Below are 15,493 nucleotides of genomic sequence, written 5' to 3'. Positions count from 1 at the left end.
AACATAAAAAAAACAGAAATAAGACACAATTCACAAAGCTAACACACTAGGATTAGGATACTTATATTTATTAAAGTTACAGGTATTGTTTTTTTTTCATCTGAAACCAGTGAGATTTGCAAATTATAGCCAAATGACTAAAATAAAGATGCTCACCCAGGTTTTAAAGCTTTGTGAATTGAGCCTTATAGTGTCCCTAGTGAGACCCTCTGCTAGCCATTGTTGAACCACCATTCTGTACATAGATACCCTCAGGAATACTATCCATGGTATTAATTTATTAGGGCCCATTTTATTCAGTTTGATTTATTGAATGTGAATGTGATACTTGCACTGTGAGCCTGCTGTCTTCACTAAAATGTATTTATTAAAAATTCAGAAATTAATCAGATGGCATAGTCACCAATCTGTGCAGTAACTGAAGGCTTAAAATCATCTTTTCAGGAGGTTATAAGTGGGGGCTTGGTCTCTCACATGTCTCAGGCACTCCAGATGAATGACTCAATATAAAATTATATGTTCTCCTTAGTAATTGTATGTATACTCTGTCCATACAATTTGTTAGCTTTATTTTTTTAAATTTGGTCTCTATAGCATTTTGTTTTGAATCTTCTCTCTAATAAAGTTTCTGTATTAAACCTATTTTTCAGCTGGCGAAGAAGTATGGCACGTTCTTCACATTCCATTATGGAGGCGTAAAAGCAGTGGTTTTGGTTGGTTATGAAGCCAATCAAGAAGCCTTGGTGAAGGCAAACTATGATTTTGGAGATCGTGGTCTGTTACCCATTGCTGAGGACTTTCAGCATAACCATGGTACAGTGTAGACATGTGCAATTCGTTTAGTTCTGAATTCGTACTTTGACAAATTCCAAACTTTCGAAAATTCGAAATTCGAAAATTTGAATATTCGAAATTTCATACATTTTAAAATTCTAAAATTTGGAAATTTGAAAATCCAAGAATAAGAATGAAAATCTGAAAATTCAAAAGAATGAAAATCTGAAAATTCGAAAACCCGAAAATTGGAATTTCCTTTCTAATTTGGCTGTTAGTGAACGTAACGAGTACGAATTTTTTCGAAGTTACGAATTATCTGAAATAATGAATGCCACATCTAAACAAATGAAGAACAAGATTCCTCAAGGTTTGAGACTTTAAATGGACGCAAGGCAGTGATATTATAAAAGTACAACATTTATTGGACAAACAATAAATAAATCAACAAATGTAATACAATGTAAATATGAATGTAAACAGATAACTGATGATAAAAAAATCTATATAAGGGGAAAAGACCAGCTTAAAAAGAGGGGGGAGCTTGCAACGGAATAGCCTGACGCGTTTCAGATGCACTCTGGAGTGCAGATCTTCCTCAGGGACTTTAACAGTTTGCACCACTCCCAATGCTGTAGTTCCCAAATATTTAGTTGTTTCACCAACAGCTGAAAAGCTCTTTTGACCTTGCAGATGACGGACCATACACTCCTACTCCATCCATTAAGGTGCTAACAATTGCCACTCTACAAGCAATTGTCCTCAAGGATGTGAACTTCAGGATCTCATTGTATATAGTTGCAGGTGGTATATCTCTCCACTGCTTGATATGAGAACCCCTTCTGGATGTGATACATCTTCCATGAACTATACATATATGAACTAAGCCTTTTAATATTAAGTTGGACACTATCCTGACACTTTTTAAACACAACTCCCCTAAAAGCTATAATAGCAATCTCTTGGAGTATGGGTGAATTCAGGATGCCTTGTGGATGGCGCTTCTTGGTCTGGCAGGGATGAATGTTCCATTCTTATTATTTGAGTGTGTCTTTTCAGCTGCTGGTGAAACAACTAAATATTTGGGAACTACAGCATTGGGAGTGGTGCAAACTGTTAAAGTCCCTGAGGAAGATCCGCACTTCAGAGTGCATTTGAAAGGCGTCAGACTATTCCTTTGTGAGCTCCCCCCTCTTTTTAAGCTGGTCTTTTCCCCTTATATAGATGTTTTTTATCATCAGTTATTATTATTATTATTATTATTATTATAATACAGTATTTATATAGCGCCAACAGTTTACGTAGCGCTTTACAACTTGAGGGTAGACAGTACAAATACAATACACTTTGATACAGTAGGAATCAGAGGGCCCTTCTCCTTAGAGCTTACAATCTAAGAGGGAAGGTCAAGAGATACAAGAGGTAATAACTGTGGGTGATGTTTCTGATTGAGAAGATAAATGTACAGTTGTTAGGTGGGGGCCAGATAGGCTTCTCTGAAGAGATGAGTTTTCAGGGATCGTCTGAAAGTGGATAAAGTAGGAGAAAATCGGACGGATTGGGGTAGAGCATTCCAGAGGATGGAGGAGGCTCTGGAGAAGTCCTGAAGGTGAGTATGGGATGAGGTGACAAGGGAGTTTGAGAGCAGGAGGTCTTGGGAGGAGCGAAGAGAACGATTCGGTTGGTATTTTGTGACTAGGTTAGAGATGTAGCTGGGGGCCAGGTTGTGGATGGCTTTGTAAGTTATAGTTAGTATCTTGAATTTAATTCGGTGACTGAGTGGCAGCCATTGGAGGGATTGGCAGAGGGGTGTAGCAGACATTGAGCGGTTTGTGAGGTGGATGAGTCTGGCAGCAGCGTTCATGACGGACTGAAGTGGGGATAGCCTATTTAGAGGTAAACCAATGAGGAGGGAGTTGCAGTAGTCGAGGCGGGAGATGACCAGGGAGTGGATTAGAAGCTTTGTAGTGACATTGGTTAGGAAGGGGCGTATCTTGGAGATGTTGCGGAGATTGAGGCGGCAAGCATTGGATAGTGATAGAATGTGGGGTCAAAAGGTTAGTTCAGAGTCCAGGATTACACCTAGGACCTTGGGGAGATGGGTTGATAGTTGAGCCGTTGATATTGACAGGGAAATCAGGGGAGGTGGCACCTGAGGGAGGAAATATCATGAGCTCGGTTTTGGATAGGTTGAGTTTGAAGAAGTGATGTGACATCCAGGCTGATATGTCTGCTAGTAAGTTGGTAATGCGTGAGGAGACAGATGGAGAGAGCTGGGGGGTGGAGAGATAGATTTGGGTGTCATCAGCGTAGAGATGATATTTAAAGCCGTGGGAGGCAATCAACTGACCCAAGGAGGTGGTGTAGATTGAGAAAAGGAGAGGTCCAAGAACAGAACCTTGGGGGACCCCAACGGATAAAGGAAGAGGAGAGGAGGAAGTAGAGTTGTAAGTGACACTGAAGGAGCTGTGGGATAGGTAGGATGAGAACCAGCGAATAGTACAGTCACGGAGACCAAAGGAGTGGAGTTTTTTGAGGAGGAGGGGGTAGTCCACTGTGTCAAAGGCAGCAAAGAGATCCAGGAGAAGTAGTACAGAATAGTGTCCATTGGCTTTAGCCATTAGTAGGTAATTTGAGAGTTTAATGAGAGCAGTTTCCGTGGAGTGTTGAGGGCGAAAACTGGACTGAAGGGGATCAAGAAGTTTATTCATGGTCAGATGGTCGCTTAGTCGGTTGTAGTCGGTTGTAGACCAGTCTTTCAAGAAGTTTGGAGGAGAAGGAGAGTAAGGAGATGGGACGTAAGTTGTTGAGATTGGTGGGATCCAGTGAGGGCTTTTTTAGTATGGGGGTGACTAGCGCATGTTTTAGAGAGTTTGGGAACATGCCACAAGAGAGGGAGAGGTTGAAAATGTGAGTTAGAGAGTGTAGAATCGAGTCAGAGGGTGAGTGTAGCATTTGCGAGGGAACAGGATCCAGGGGCAAGTGGTTAGATGAGTGCTAGATAAAAGTTTAGCAACCTCAATAATAGTAGCAGGGTTGAATGAGGGAAGTAATGATCGTGTCTGTGGACATGGGGTGTTGCATGGGGGAGGTTTTTGCGCATTGGTGATCTCCTCATGAATTGTATCAATCTTAGTTTTGAAGTGATTGGCAATCTCCTGGGCAGTGAGTGAGTTGGTGGGTGGAGGCAGTGAAGGACAGAGTAGAGTGTTGAAGGTAGGGAAGAGTTGACGTGGACTAGATGAGAAGGTGTTAATGAGTGTGATAAAGTAGGTCTGTTTGGCAGTGTGAAGGCAGGAGTAGTATTTTAGGAGGGCATATTTATATTGTGTGAAGTCTTCCTGGGTCTTAGTCTTATGCCACAGGCGCTCAAGAGCGCGGCTACGTTTTCTGAGACTTCTGGTGTCATCTGTTTGCCAGGGTTGTAGCAGTCGGGGCCTAATTCTGCGTGTAGTGAGGGGGGCAAGCTTGTCTAGGGAGGAAGACAGTGAGCTGTTGTAGATGAAAGTAGCTAGGTTGGGGCAGGACAGAGGTGAGATTTTGTCATAGAGGTGATCAGTAGCAGAGTAGAGAAGAGAAGGGTTGAGGTGGGGAAGGTTTCTACGTGTAACTGTTAGGCGGTTGGAGGGAGAAGAGGTGGAAGACAGGGAGAGAGCAAAACTAATAAGGTGGTGATCAGAGAGTGGGAGTGGATTGTTGGAAAGGTTGCACGGAGTGCACAGATAGGAGAAGACAAGGTCAAGGGTGTTGCCGTTGGAGTGGGTAGGAGCCTGTATCCATTGCTTCAGGTCAAGCGATGAGGTTAGACTGAGAAGTTTAGAAGTAATAGTAGTGTTAGTGTTAACAGGGATGTTGAAGTCCCCAAGAATAATTGTGGGGATTTCAGAAGAGAGAAAGTAGGGTAGCCAGGCAGAGAAGTCATCAAGAAAGGCTTATACTGGACCAGGGGGTCGGTAGATGACAGCAATTCTTAGAGAAATGGGAGAGAATAGACGAATGCAATGTGCCTCAAAAGAGGAGAGTGTCAGAGAGGGAGGTGGGTGAAGTACCTGATAGGTTATCTGTTTACATTCATATTTACAATGTATTACATTTGTTGATTTATTTATTGTTTGTCCAATAAATTTTGTACTTTTATAATATTACTGCCTTGCGTCCATTTAAAGTCCCAAACCTTGAGGAATCTTGTTCTTTATTATATGCCGGGATGGGAAGCATAGGCAACCTAGTCGGCTAGATGAGGCAAAGCCCTATTATTACTTTCCATCTAAACGAATGGAACGTAACGATCTAATAATAAATAATAATAAAAAGGTTTTATTATTATTATTGTTAATTATTAATTTTTTCCATTCCATTTGTTTAGATGGGGCATTCGTTATTTCGGATAATTCGTAACTTCAGATAAATTTGTATTCGTTACGTTCACTAACAGCCAAATTTGAAAGGAAATTCCAATACCTATAACTTATTAGTTAGTTATTATTTTGAATTTTACTGATTTTCTTTAGAATTTTCGAAAAATACGAAAATTTAAAAATCCGAATTTTCGCTTTTTCTGAATTTTCGAAAAAAGCAAAATAACGAATGAAACGAAAACGAAATAATTTTTTGTCAGTGCACATGTCTAGTACAGTGAATAAGTGAACTCCTTAAAGAGAGACTCCAGCCAGAATGCTATTGCGATATTTGGTGTGTACAAAAAAGTTACTTGTATATATCCAACATCTGGATCACTGCTGTATAGCGTAACGATCACAGTTCTATTTATGCTGCAAAGCAAGGCATTCTGTGAAAGGACAAGAGCTGTGGAAGTGATCCTGTAGTTTATCAACCCCTCTTCTTCCCTTGTCCAATCACATTAATGTCTTGTATTCTGTAAAGAGAATACAACGTGTTCTGTGAATGGTGAGAGGGAGAGGAGGGATGGATAAATGTAAGGATCCCTTCCCTGTATGAGAGACGCAACTCTCATAGCTGCAGTGCTGGAAGTACAGTGCTACCTGCACTTTCCTGCATGAGTGAAACTGCCATTTTTTCACTAAACAGCGATCCTGATGTAGGATATACTTTTATATAGATGGTAACATTTTTGTACACACTACATAATCACTTAGCAATTCTACCTGGAGTTTCTCTTTATGTATCTGTCAAAGACATCTGTCAAAGACAACCAAAATGGATTTTGCAAGATGTAATAAAGCAGGCATGCACTACAGCCTACAAGTTCAGAAATATGAAAGCTTCTACAAATGCTGGCTTTGGGGCTGTCATGCTGGAGTTATTGGTGAATTGATTTTGAAACTGAAAGCCTCAGATCCATCATCCTTATCTTTATTTTCCCCTTTACACTGGCAGTGCTGACAATCAATAATAAAGACAAATAAACAAACAGTCTCTTTCAAAGTGCTGGATGCTCCAAAATAAAGTGCGTTGATGTACCTCCGGTTTCGTCAACCATTGATGCTATTTCTGCCCTCCGTGGAACGCACGCCGATCAGCGGCGGACCCGGATCTCTGCACTGATGCCTGTTTAGTCCAGCTATTTCCTAAGTGGCACTTGTACATGGGCACTTTGACTAAGGCATTGTTACAAAAAAGTAAGTACAGACATTAGTGTTCCACACCTATTTTACACGATGTTCCCCTTCATCCTCTAACTTTCCTCAGCCTTCCTTCTATTCCCTATTCCTCCCCCTCCCCCTCTTCATTACCTTTTATTAGTGGCCACCAGTGCATAGGAGGAATCCCTTTGGTTCTCACACATAGAGGAGTTTATCTCCCATGATTGAGACACAGGTTCTTTCATTCTATTACCAGGGTAGGACCCACTAATTCGGGGTACTTTGTCGCAGTAAGTGGGCTTAGCACTATATGACCATTTAGTGTGACCAAACCCCCGTGTTTTTGAATATGTTCAGGTGTTTTTATCTAGCCTTGCAGGATAAATGTCATTTTTGTATGTGTGCGCTGTAATCTGTTCTGTATTGTTCCTTCTATTCCCATCTCCCCACTCTCCAACATGCTCACACTAATCTTTGCTATAAAGTCCTCTCTCCTCAAACTCTCATGTCCTTACCCCCCCTCTCCAGCCCCCAACCTATACATATCTCCCTCTCTTCTGCCCACTCAATATTACTGCACATATCACCTCCTGCTCATTCTAAGCCCACACAGTATCACCACTTCCACTACACTGCCCTCCTATAAATCCCACTCCGGCCTTACCACAGTAGTCGTAACTTCCACCTTCTCATCCCAATTCCCCTGATTCCACAAGTCAGCCCCCCTCTTTCATGTGCCCTCTGGAATGCCCGCCCGGTCTTCAACAAACTAGCTTCTGTCAATGACCTTTTCCTCCCCAAATCCCTTAATCTGTTTGCTATTACCAAAACCTGGCTCCAGGAATTCGACACTACCTCTCCAGCTGCTCTGTTCCACAGTCGCCTCCTCTGGACTCACTCCACCAGACCCAGTGGCCGAAAAAGGAGGTGGTGTCGGACTGCTCCTCTCCGCACAATGCACCTTCCAGGTTCTTCCCACACCTCCCTCTCTGTAGAAAAGAAAGACACTTATGGGAGAGAAGAAAATAGCTGCACACCCCAGAAATTGTCAGAAAAAAGGGAATGTCCCCCATATGGGTTTTTTTAGCAGCAAAAAGTTTGAGGAATACTACATGGAACATAATTGATTTTATTAGGACGTAGTATCAAAAATTTGACAAAAACCATCAAAACATGAGCTGTGGTACAAAAGATAAAAACAGCAACATCACTAGTGTAGCTGTACACAATAATACACAGTGCTGAAACATTAGCGTAGAGATGATATGCGAATACTGATGCGTTTCGACCCTACCGGGTCTTCTTCAGAGGATTTTATGAGCTGTAAAGATGTTTATATGTATTGAAATTCATAATTGTAATCATAAAGTAAAAAGAAAAGCAGAATAGTAGACATTTTTATATAGTTATAAATCATATAGTATTAAGTGATGTCTCAAGAGCCTTTGGAGAGAAAACCCCCTTACTTGATCCAAGAATCCCTGGTCAGCCAGTGCATCCACGAAGAAGGGGAGAAAGCCAAGTGCTCATGCGTGTCTTACGAGGAGTCACATTTGTGGCAACCGCAATAGCCAAGGGGGAGCACGGAGGGGGATGAAAAGCACCTGCATTTGGGGCATTGAATCACCATAATATGAGTATATTTTAGCAAAGGTAGAGATATAATATAAACTTCCAATATTAAATACTAAATACTAGGAATGGTAAATGGCGGTTGATGACTGGACAGAAAACCCCCACATATATCTATATAAATGTATGAATGTGTTCATATATGTTCCCTAATCCTTCAACACATGGTTATAAAAAACATTAGCATCAGTGTGCAAGTAAGACCGAGGGTTATTAACCATAGATATATCTATAAATTATGTATAAAGTAATTGTATTATCAAAAATCATTAGTATGATGGAAGAAGAGTAGAAATGAAGAATTGGAGGGACACTGTGTGGAATGAATGTGGCCGACCGGGGATTCATAGATCAAGTAAGGGGGTTTTCCCTCCAAACGCTCTTGAGACATTGCATAACACAATATGTTGGGTAACTATATAAAAATGTCTACTATTCTCCTTTTCTTTTTACTTTATGATTACAACTATGAATTTAAATACATATAAACATCTTTACAGCTCATAAAATCCTCTTAAGAAGACCTGTGGGGTCGAAACGCATCAGTATTCGCATATCATCTCTACACTAATGTTTGAGCACTGTGTATTATTGTGTACAGCTACACTAGTGATGTTGTTGTTTTAATCTTTTGTACCACAGCTCAGGTTTTGATGGTTTTTGTCAAATTTTTGATACTATGTCCAAATAAAATCAATTGTATTCCATGTAGTATTCCTCAAACTTTTTGCTGCTAAAAAACCCCATATGGGGGACTTTCCCTTTTTTCTGACACCTCCCACTCATTCCCCCTGCTCTTTCGAAGTGCACTGCATTTGTCTTTTCTCTCCAGCTTGTCTGAGGGTCGCAGTCATTTATCGGCCTCCTGGACCAGTGTCACACTTTCTGGATGACTTCTCTGCATGGCTACCCTACTTTGTCTCCTCTGAAGTACCTGTCATCATCCTAAGTGACTTTAACATTCCAATCAATGTTAATACTGCAACCACTTCTCAACTGATCAACCTAACCTCCTCTTTTAACCTAACACAATGGACACAAACCACCACTCACTCCAACGGCAATACTCTCGACCTCGTATTCTCCCATCGCTGCACTCTCTGCAACCTCTCTAACACCCCCTTTCCTCTCTCTGATCACAACCTTATCCGTTTCACACTCTCCTTGTCTCCTACCTCCCATGCTGCCAATCCACAAACCACTACCCGCAGAAACCTTCGAAACCTCAACCCTTCCCTTCTTCATTCTGCTACTGATGGCCTTTACGACAAAATCGCACCCCTGTCCTGCCCAGACCTAACCACTTCCATCTACAACAACACGCTGTCATCCTCCCTAGGCAGACTTGCTCCTCTTTCTATATGCAGAACCAGGCCCCATCTGCCACAACCCTGGCAAACAGACGACACCAGAAGTCTCAAGAGATGCAGCTGTGCTCTTGAGCGAGCATGGCATAAATCTAAGTCCCTGCAAGACTTTACCCTCTACAAATCTTCCCTTCTCAAATACAACTCCTGCCTCCACACTGCTAAACAAACCTACTACAACACTCTCATCAAAACCCTCTCATCCAAACCTTGTCAACTCTTTTCTACCCTTAATTCCTTACTTCACCCCCCACTGCCCCCACCCACCAACTTGCTTACCGCTCAACAGATTGCCAACCATTTCAAAAGCAAACTCGACACCATTCGCAAGGAGATATCCAGCATTCAACTTCCTCCCCTACCCAACACATCAGGTCCAACACCACACTCAATACTCTCCTCCTTCTGCCTAGTTACCACCGATGAATTTGATAAACTCCTCTCCATGGCCCACCCCACCACCTGTCCCCTCACAATTACTGTGACCACCTTCCCACACTATCCTAAACTCCCTAACCCACATCTTCAACCTCTGCCTCTCCTCCGGCACCTTTCCTTCCCTGCTCAAACATGCACTGGTTACCCCCATACTTAACAAACCATCACTAGACCCCACATGTTTGAATAACTTAAGACCCATCTCCCTGCTTCCATTTGCCTCCAAGCTCATTGAAAGCTCATAACCGAATGAGTCGCTACCTCACAGACAACAACCTTCTCGACCCCCTACAGTCCGGCTTCCATCCACAACATTCTACTGAAACTGCCCTACTAAAACTCACCAATGACCTACTAACACCAATGGCCATTACTCCATACTCATACTCTTATGCCGCGTACACACGGTCGGACTTTACGGCAGACTTTGCCCGGCGGACTTTTTGACGTACTTTACGACGGACTTTCTGAATTAATGGACTTGCCTACACACAGTCCACCAAAGTCTGTCGAATTCGTACGTGATGACGTACGACCGGACTAAAACAAGGAAGTTCATAGCCAGCAGCCAATAGCTGCCCTACCGTGGCTTTTCCGTCGAACTAGCATACAGACGAGCGGACTTTTCGACCGGACTCGATTTCGACGAATTAATTTAAAACATGTTTCAAATCTAAGTCCGTCCAACTTTTGAGAAAGCAAAGTCCGCTGGAGCCCACACACGATCGGATTGTCTGACGAAATCCAGTCCGCCGGGCAAAGTCTGCCGTAAAGTCCGCTCGTGTGTACGCGGCATAAGACCTCTCTGCTGCCTTCGACACAGTTGACCACCTGCTCCTCCTCAGCAAACTACACTCCCTTGGCCTCTGTGATTCTGCTTTATCCTGGTTCTACTCCTACCTATCTCAGCGCACTTTCAGTGTCACTTACAACTCCATCTCCTCTGCTTCTCTTCCTCTCTCTGTTGGGGTACCCCAAGGCTCTGTCCTTGGGCCCCTCCTATTCTCACTCTATAAATCTTCCCTGGGCCGGTTGATAACCTCCCATGGCTTGCAATACCACCTCTACGCCGATGACACCCAGATCTATCTCTCCACTCCTCAACTCACCCCTTCGATCACCTCATGGATCTCAAATTTACTGAATCACATATCGGTATGGATGTCACACCACTTTCTCAAACTCAGTCTTTCTAAAAGTGAGCTTGTAATATTTCCTCCTTCCCGGTCCCCCCCCCAATGACTTTACCATTAAGATCAACAGAACAACCATTGGTCCCTACACACATGCCAGGGTGCTGGGTGTAATCCTTGACTCTGACCTCTCCTTCTGCCCCCACATCCAGTCACTGGTTAAATCCTGCCACCCTAACCTTCGCAACATCTCCAGAATTTGACCTTTCCTGACTAATGACACCACAAAGTAACTTATTCACTCCTTGATTATTTCCCGCCTTGACTACTGCAACTCTCTCCTTAACAGCCTACCCTTACGCAGGCTATCCCCCCCTTCAGTCTATTATGAATGGTGCTGCTAGACTAATACACCTCACTAATCGATCTGTGACTGCTGCCTCTCTCTGCCAATCCCTTCACTGGCTTCCCCTACCCCACCGTATAAAATTCAAACTGCTAAAGACAACATACAAGGCCATCCACAACATCGCCCCCAGCTACATCACCAACCTCATCTGCAGATATCGCCCAAATCGTCCCCTCCGCTCCTCCCAGGACCTCCTGCTCTCTAGCTCCCTTGTTACCTCCTCTCATGCTCTCCTTCAGGACTTCTCCAGAGCCTCTCCCATCCTCTGGAATTCCCTGCCCTGGTATATCCGATCAGCCCCTAACCTGTCCACCTTTAGGAGATCCCTGAAAACTCACTTATTCAGAGAAGCCTATCCCACACCCAACAACTGTCCCCGAGCCACCCCCATCAAATCATTCCCTGCATCTATTACCTTTTGTACCACCACCCCCTCCCTTTAGAATGTAAGCTCTATGACCAGGGCTCTCCTGTCCCTTCTGTATTGAACTGTACTGTGATAGTGCTGTCCTCCCTCTACATTGTAAAGCGCTGCATAAACTGTTGGCACTATATAAATCATGAATAATAATGTGCTAGTATGCATCGCATGACATGCTTACCTGAAAACGAAGCACTCCAGTGGCGTGCTGTCACTGCTCAAGGAGCTTCCATCTTCACCCAGTCTTCTTTCCGGGTTTGCAGGCTTCAGCTATCTGATTGGCACGCAGGAGTCGCTGTTTATGGCACGACATGGCTATGCCGTTACTTCAGATCGCATGCGCTGGTGACGTCACCGGCTGCATCTAAGGTAAATATCTCCTAAACGGTGCTGTTTAGGAGGTTTTTACTGTACCTATATTTAAGCCTTATTATAGGCTTACCTACAGGTAAAAGTCATACATGGGAGTTTACTCTCACTTTAAATCCTTAAACCTTTTAAAACCCTTTCCTCTTATGGAAAATCTCGAGGCACCCCAGTCTAAAACTCATAAAATGTAAATGTTATTTATCATTGGGTAACCTGAGCCTCGGACAATGCAAACAGCCACCTTGATGAAATTTCACATCAGAAGCCCCCCTTCACATCAGAGGTTTCCCCATCACATCAGAGGTCAAAGTCACCCCTTAACATCAGACGTCCCATCATAGCACCCCTCAATCACACAGCCCCCTATTACAGAGACCCCAATCACACAGTCCCCTCTTCATACCAGATTCCTACCATTTGGCTCAAGCAGCGCAGCAGGGGTCAGGGGTTGGAGGAGGCCTGGAGGTGGCAGACCTCCATTTTCTCCTGAATCCTGAGGCTGGCCCTGCATGCTGCCTGCCCTGGATAAGAGTCATGCATTGCCATGGTATGGGAGAAAGGACCACCATCGCCATTGGTTATTATGGTGCTGGAGTTTGTCCTTCCTGCACCATGTAAACCTATGACAATAATACCAGGGCAAACTGGGTCCCAAGCTCACTGCACCCAAGGGAACCCAGACAGCACCCCAGGGTGTCACGGCACCCTGGTTGAGAAACACTGCTTTAGAGACACGCATTTAGTTTAAAGGATATGTATGAAGGAACATTTAGTTTTGAGAGTTTTCCAAAACTCTATCTACAAGTATAGTGTGAATGGCTCATATGAAAGTATATATATATATACACACAATTCATTTGACCATCTATATATTTTTTTACACATACACACACACACACACACAATTTTCTGCAAAATAATCTCCAGCATTCTACATACATAACTTTTTTCTTTTAGGAATCCTTTTTTCAAATAAGGAAATATGGAAAATGACCCGAAGGTTCACCCTGACCATTCTACGAGATCTTGGGATGGGAAAACGGTCAATTGAAGGCAGGATTATTGATGAACTGCAGTTCTTAAATGCATACATTCAGTCTCATAATGGTGAGTTATATACAGAATTCAGTGATAGTTAAAGTGGATGTAAACCCACTCTCATCATTTCTAAAATACTTCCATAGTGCTGATCTATAAGGCTATACATGCCTCCTGCATGTATCCTTACCTGTCAAATATCTCCCCTTTAGCTGTTTGGAGCCCTGCAACACTCCGGATACTGTAGGCAGGTCTGTTGTCCAGGGTTCGGTGGGTGGAGTTGTGATGTCAGTAGACTCCCCGCCCACCTCTACACTCCCCTTGGCCAGGCATCAATATTTCTTACACTGAACTTCTGCTGGTCTGGTGGATTATGGCCCATGATAATTAACATCAAGTCGAAACCCAGGAAAGTCACCACATGACTTCAGCATGCCCAATCATGCTGAAGTGTAGAGCAGCCAATCCTGGGAGAGCTGGAGAAGAAAGGAGGGGAGAGATGTGAAGTACACAGAATGCCTCTCTCACACTTGTGCACGAGATAAGGAAATCAACTTTTACTCACAGCAAGGGGGAAGAAGGGACACCTATTTCTCTGTGTGCCTGTTTTTATCTTGCTGAAGAAAGAAAAGAGGAATGCTCAGAGCTGGATTAACTCTTTGTGGCAAGACTGGGCACAGATGAAGTTACATCCTCTGTTGTAACAGATATGAGTCTTAATTTTAAAAAAAATGTTGGGTTTACATCCGCTTTAACACATCCCAGTTAAAAGATTGATGTTTAATACCTGGTAATTAGTCTTCAATTGCCTTGTTATTATTAAGTTTAATCAAGTCAACTCCAAGTGACAACATGAATAGCGTTTTCCTATAATAAATCGTCTTCTATTTGGGTTTTCATCTCTCTCAGAATCTTTATTCTGAATCCTATAATTGCCTAAATAATCTGTATTCACTTCCAAAATGTTTATACGTTGTAAATGCATGAACAGACAATTCTAATGGTTATATTGTCAACTATGAATGACAATATATTTCAAAGAGTGAATTGGTTGTGTACAACAGCAAAATAAGGTGATAAGCAGTCAGATCTTGATAGAAGTGGCAGCATAAGGAAGTAAAAGAATATCCGGTTAAAAATAATTTGAAAAAAATATTAATCAAATCAGAAAAAGAGGTCCATCACGTAAGAACACTAGCAAAAAATCTGACCATAAGACGCACCTAGGTTTTAGAGGAGGGAAAAATGAAAAAAAATATTCTTAAGTCTGAACCAAATGGTCTCAGTGTAGATATGGGTGAAAAATGACAGTCTTTCAGATTGCATAATGGATAACATCCTCTAAAAGTTCCATGTAAAAAAGGTAGTTTATTGAATAATCAATGTGGTAAACTTACATAGGATCTGCCAACCCAGTGAAAATACCAACACAAGGAGTGCTGATCCAGTAGTTTGTCAATAAACCAGAAAATTAAAGTAAAAAGTATCAAGCTTTGATAACAAATGTTTCCTTTCACAAACATTATCCAGATGATCAAATGGAGAGGAGCCTGGGAATCCCAGTATCTCATGGCTAGCATATCAACCTCTGCAGTCAAGGACAATGTAGGCTTGCCGCTCCAGTTGAAGTGGGGAAGTCTGATGGATAGTGGGTGCATGCCTCGGCTCACCTCCGGATTCAATGCACAAAAAAAGAAGAGGCTGCACACCACAATGTAATCCAAAATCTTTATTACGAAGTGACATCACAAGCTCAGATGCCTGGTATGATAGACGCGTTTCACACTACTATGAGCGCTTAATCATTACACATGCGTCTACCATATGAGGCATCTGAGCTTGTGGTGTCACTTCGGGATGTCGGAATAAAGATTTTGTATTACATTGTGGTGTGCAGCCTATTCTTCAACCTTTATCCTCTGCAGTCCCGGGGGGGATGGATGGCTGTCACCGACCTTAATTCTGTGTAGAGACAGTGAGATGTTTACAGAGGGTGTGGAGGAGGTTCCCACTCCCAAACTGTCAGATGTCAAACAAGGGGGGAGTTTTTGGAGGACCCAAACACTCCAGGGTCAGCCCAGGGAAAGCACACTCCGTTCCCAATGATCAGGGAGAAGGGGGGGTGCTATGCAGTCCAGAGCGGAGGAACAGAGCCAGACAGGTGGCTGGCGTCCGGGTCTATACAAGCAGCTGTGCAGCGGCAATCACAGGCAGGCTTAACACACTCCATTCGAGGTGGTCGGTCTGGTCAATATTCGCTCCATATGACGCACAGACATTTCCCCACATTTTTTTGGAAAAAAGTGCGTCTTATATATGGTACATAGCCTGGGAGATGGTTCCCAGCA

General features: G+C 43.0%; 1 protein-coding gene across 2 annotated transcripts in view; it reads left to right on the top strand.

Moving 5' to 3' along the window:
* The window catches only part of LOC141148928 (cytochrome P450 2W1-like), a 103,015-nt gene that overhangs the window by 36,095 nt on the left and 51,427 nt on the right, over window positions 1–15,493 (top strand). Inside the window, exons 2-3 of one of the 2 annotated variants that reach the window (XM_073636819.1) lie at window positions 651–813; window positions 13,065–13,214. In XM_073636819.1, coding sequence (XP_073492920.1) covers window positions 651–813; window positions 13,065–13,214 — 313 coding nt within the window. The remainder of the gene's footprint in view (window positions 1–650; window positions 814–13,064; window positions 13,215–15,493) is intronic. The other variant, XM_073636820.1, reaches the window with a different exon arrangement.

This window comes from Aquarana catesbeiana, linkage group LG06 (genome assembly GCF_042186555.1).
Source record: "Aquarana catesbeiana isolate 2022-GZ linkage group LG06, ASM4218655v1, whole genome shotgun sequence".
In the NCBI taxonomy this organism is placed as follows: Eukaryota; Metazoa; Chordata; class Amphibia; order Anura; family Ranidae; genus Aquarana; species Aquarana catesbeiana.
The sequence above is the reverse complement of the archived record's forward strand: the minus strand, read 5'-3'. Positions and strand labels throughout refer to the sequence as shown.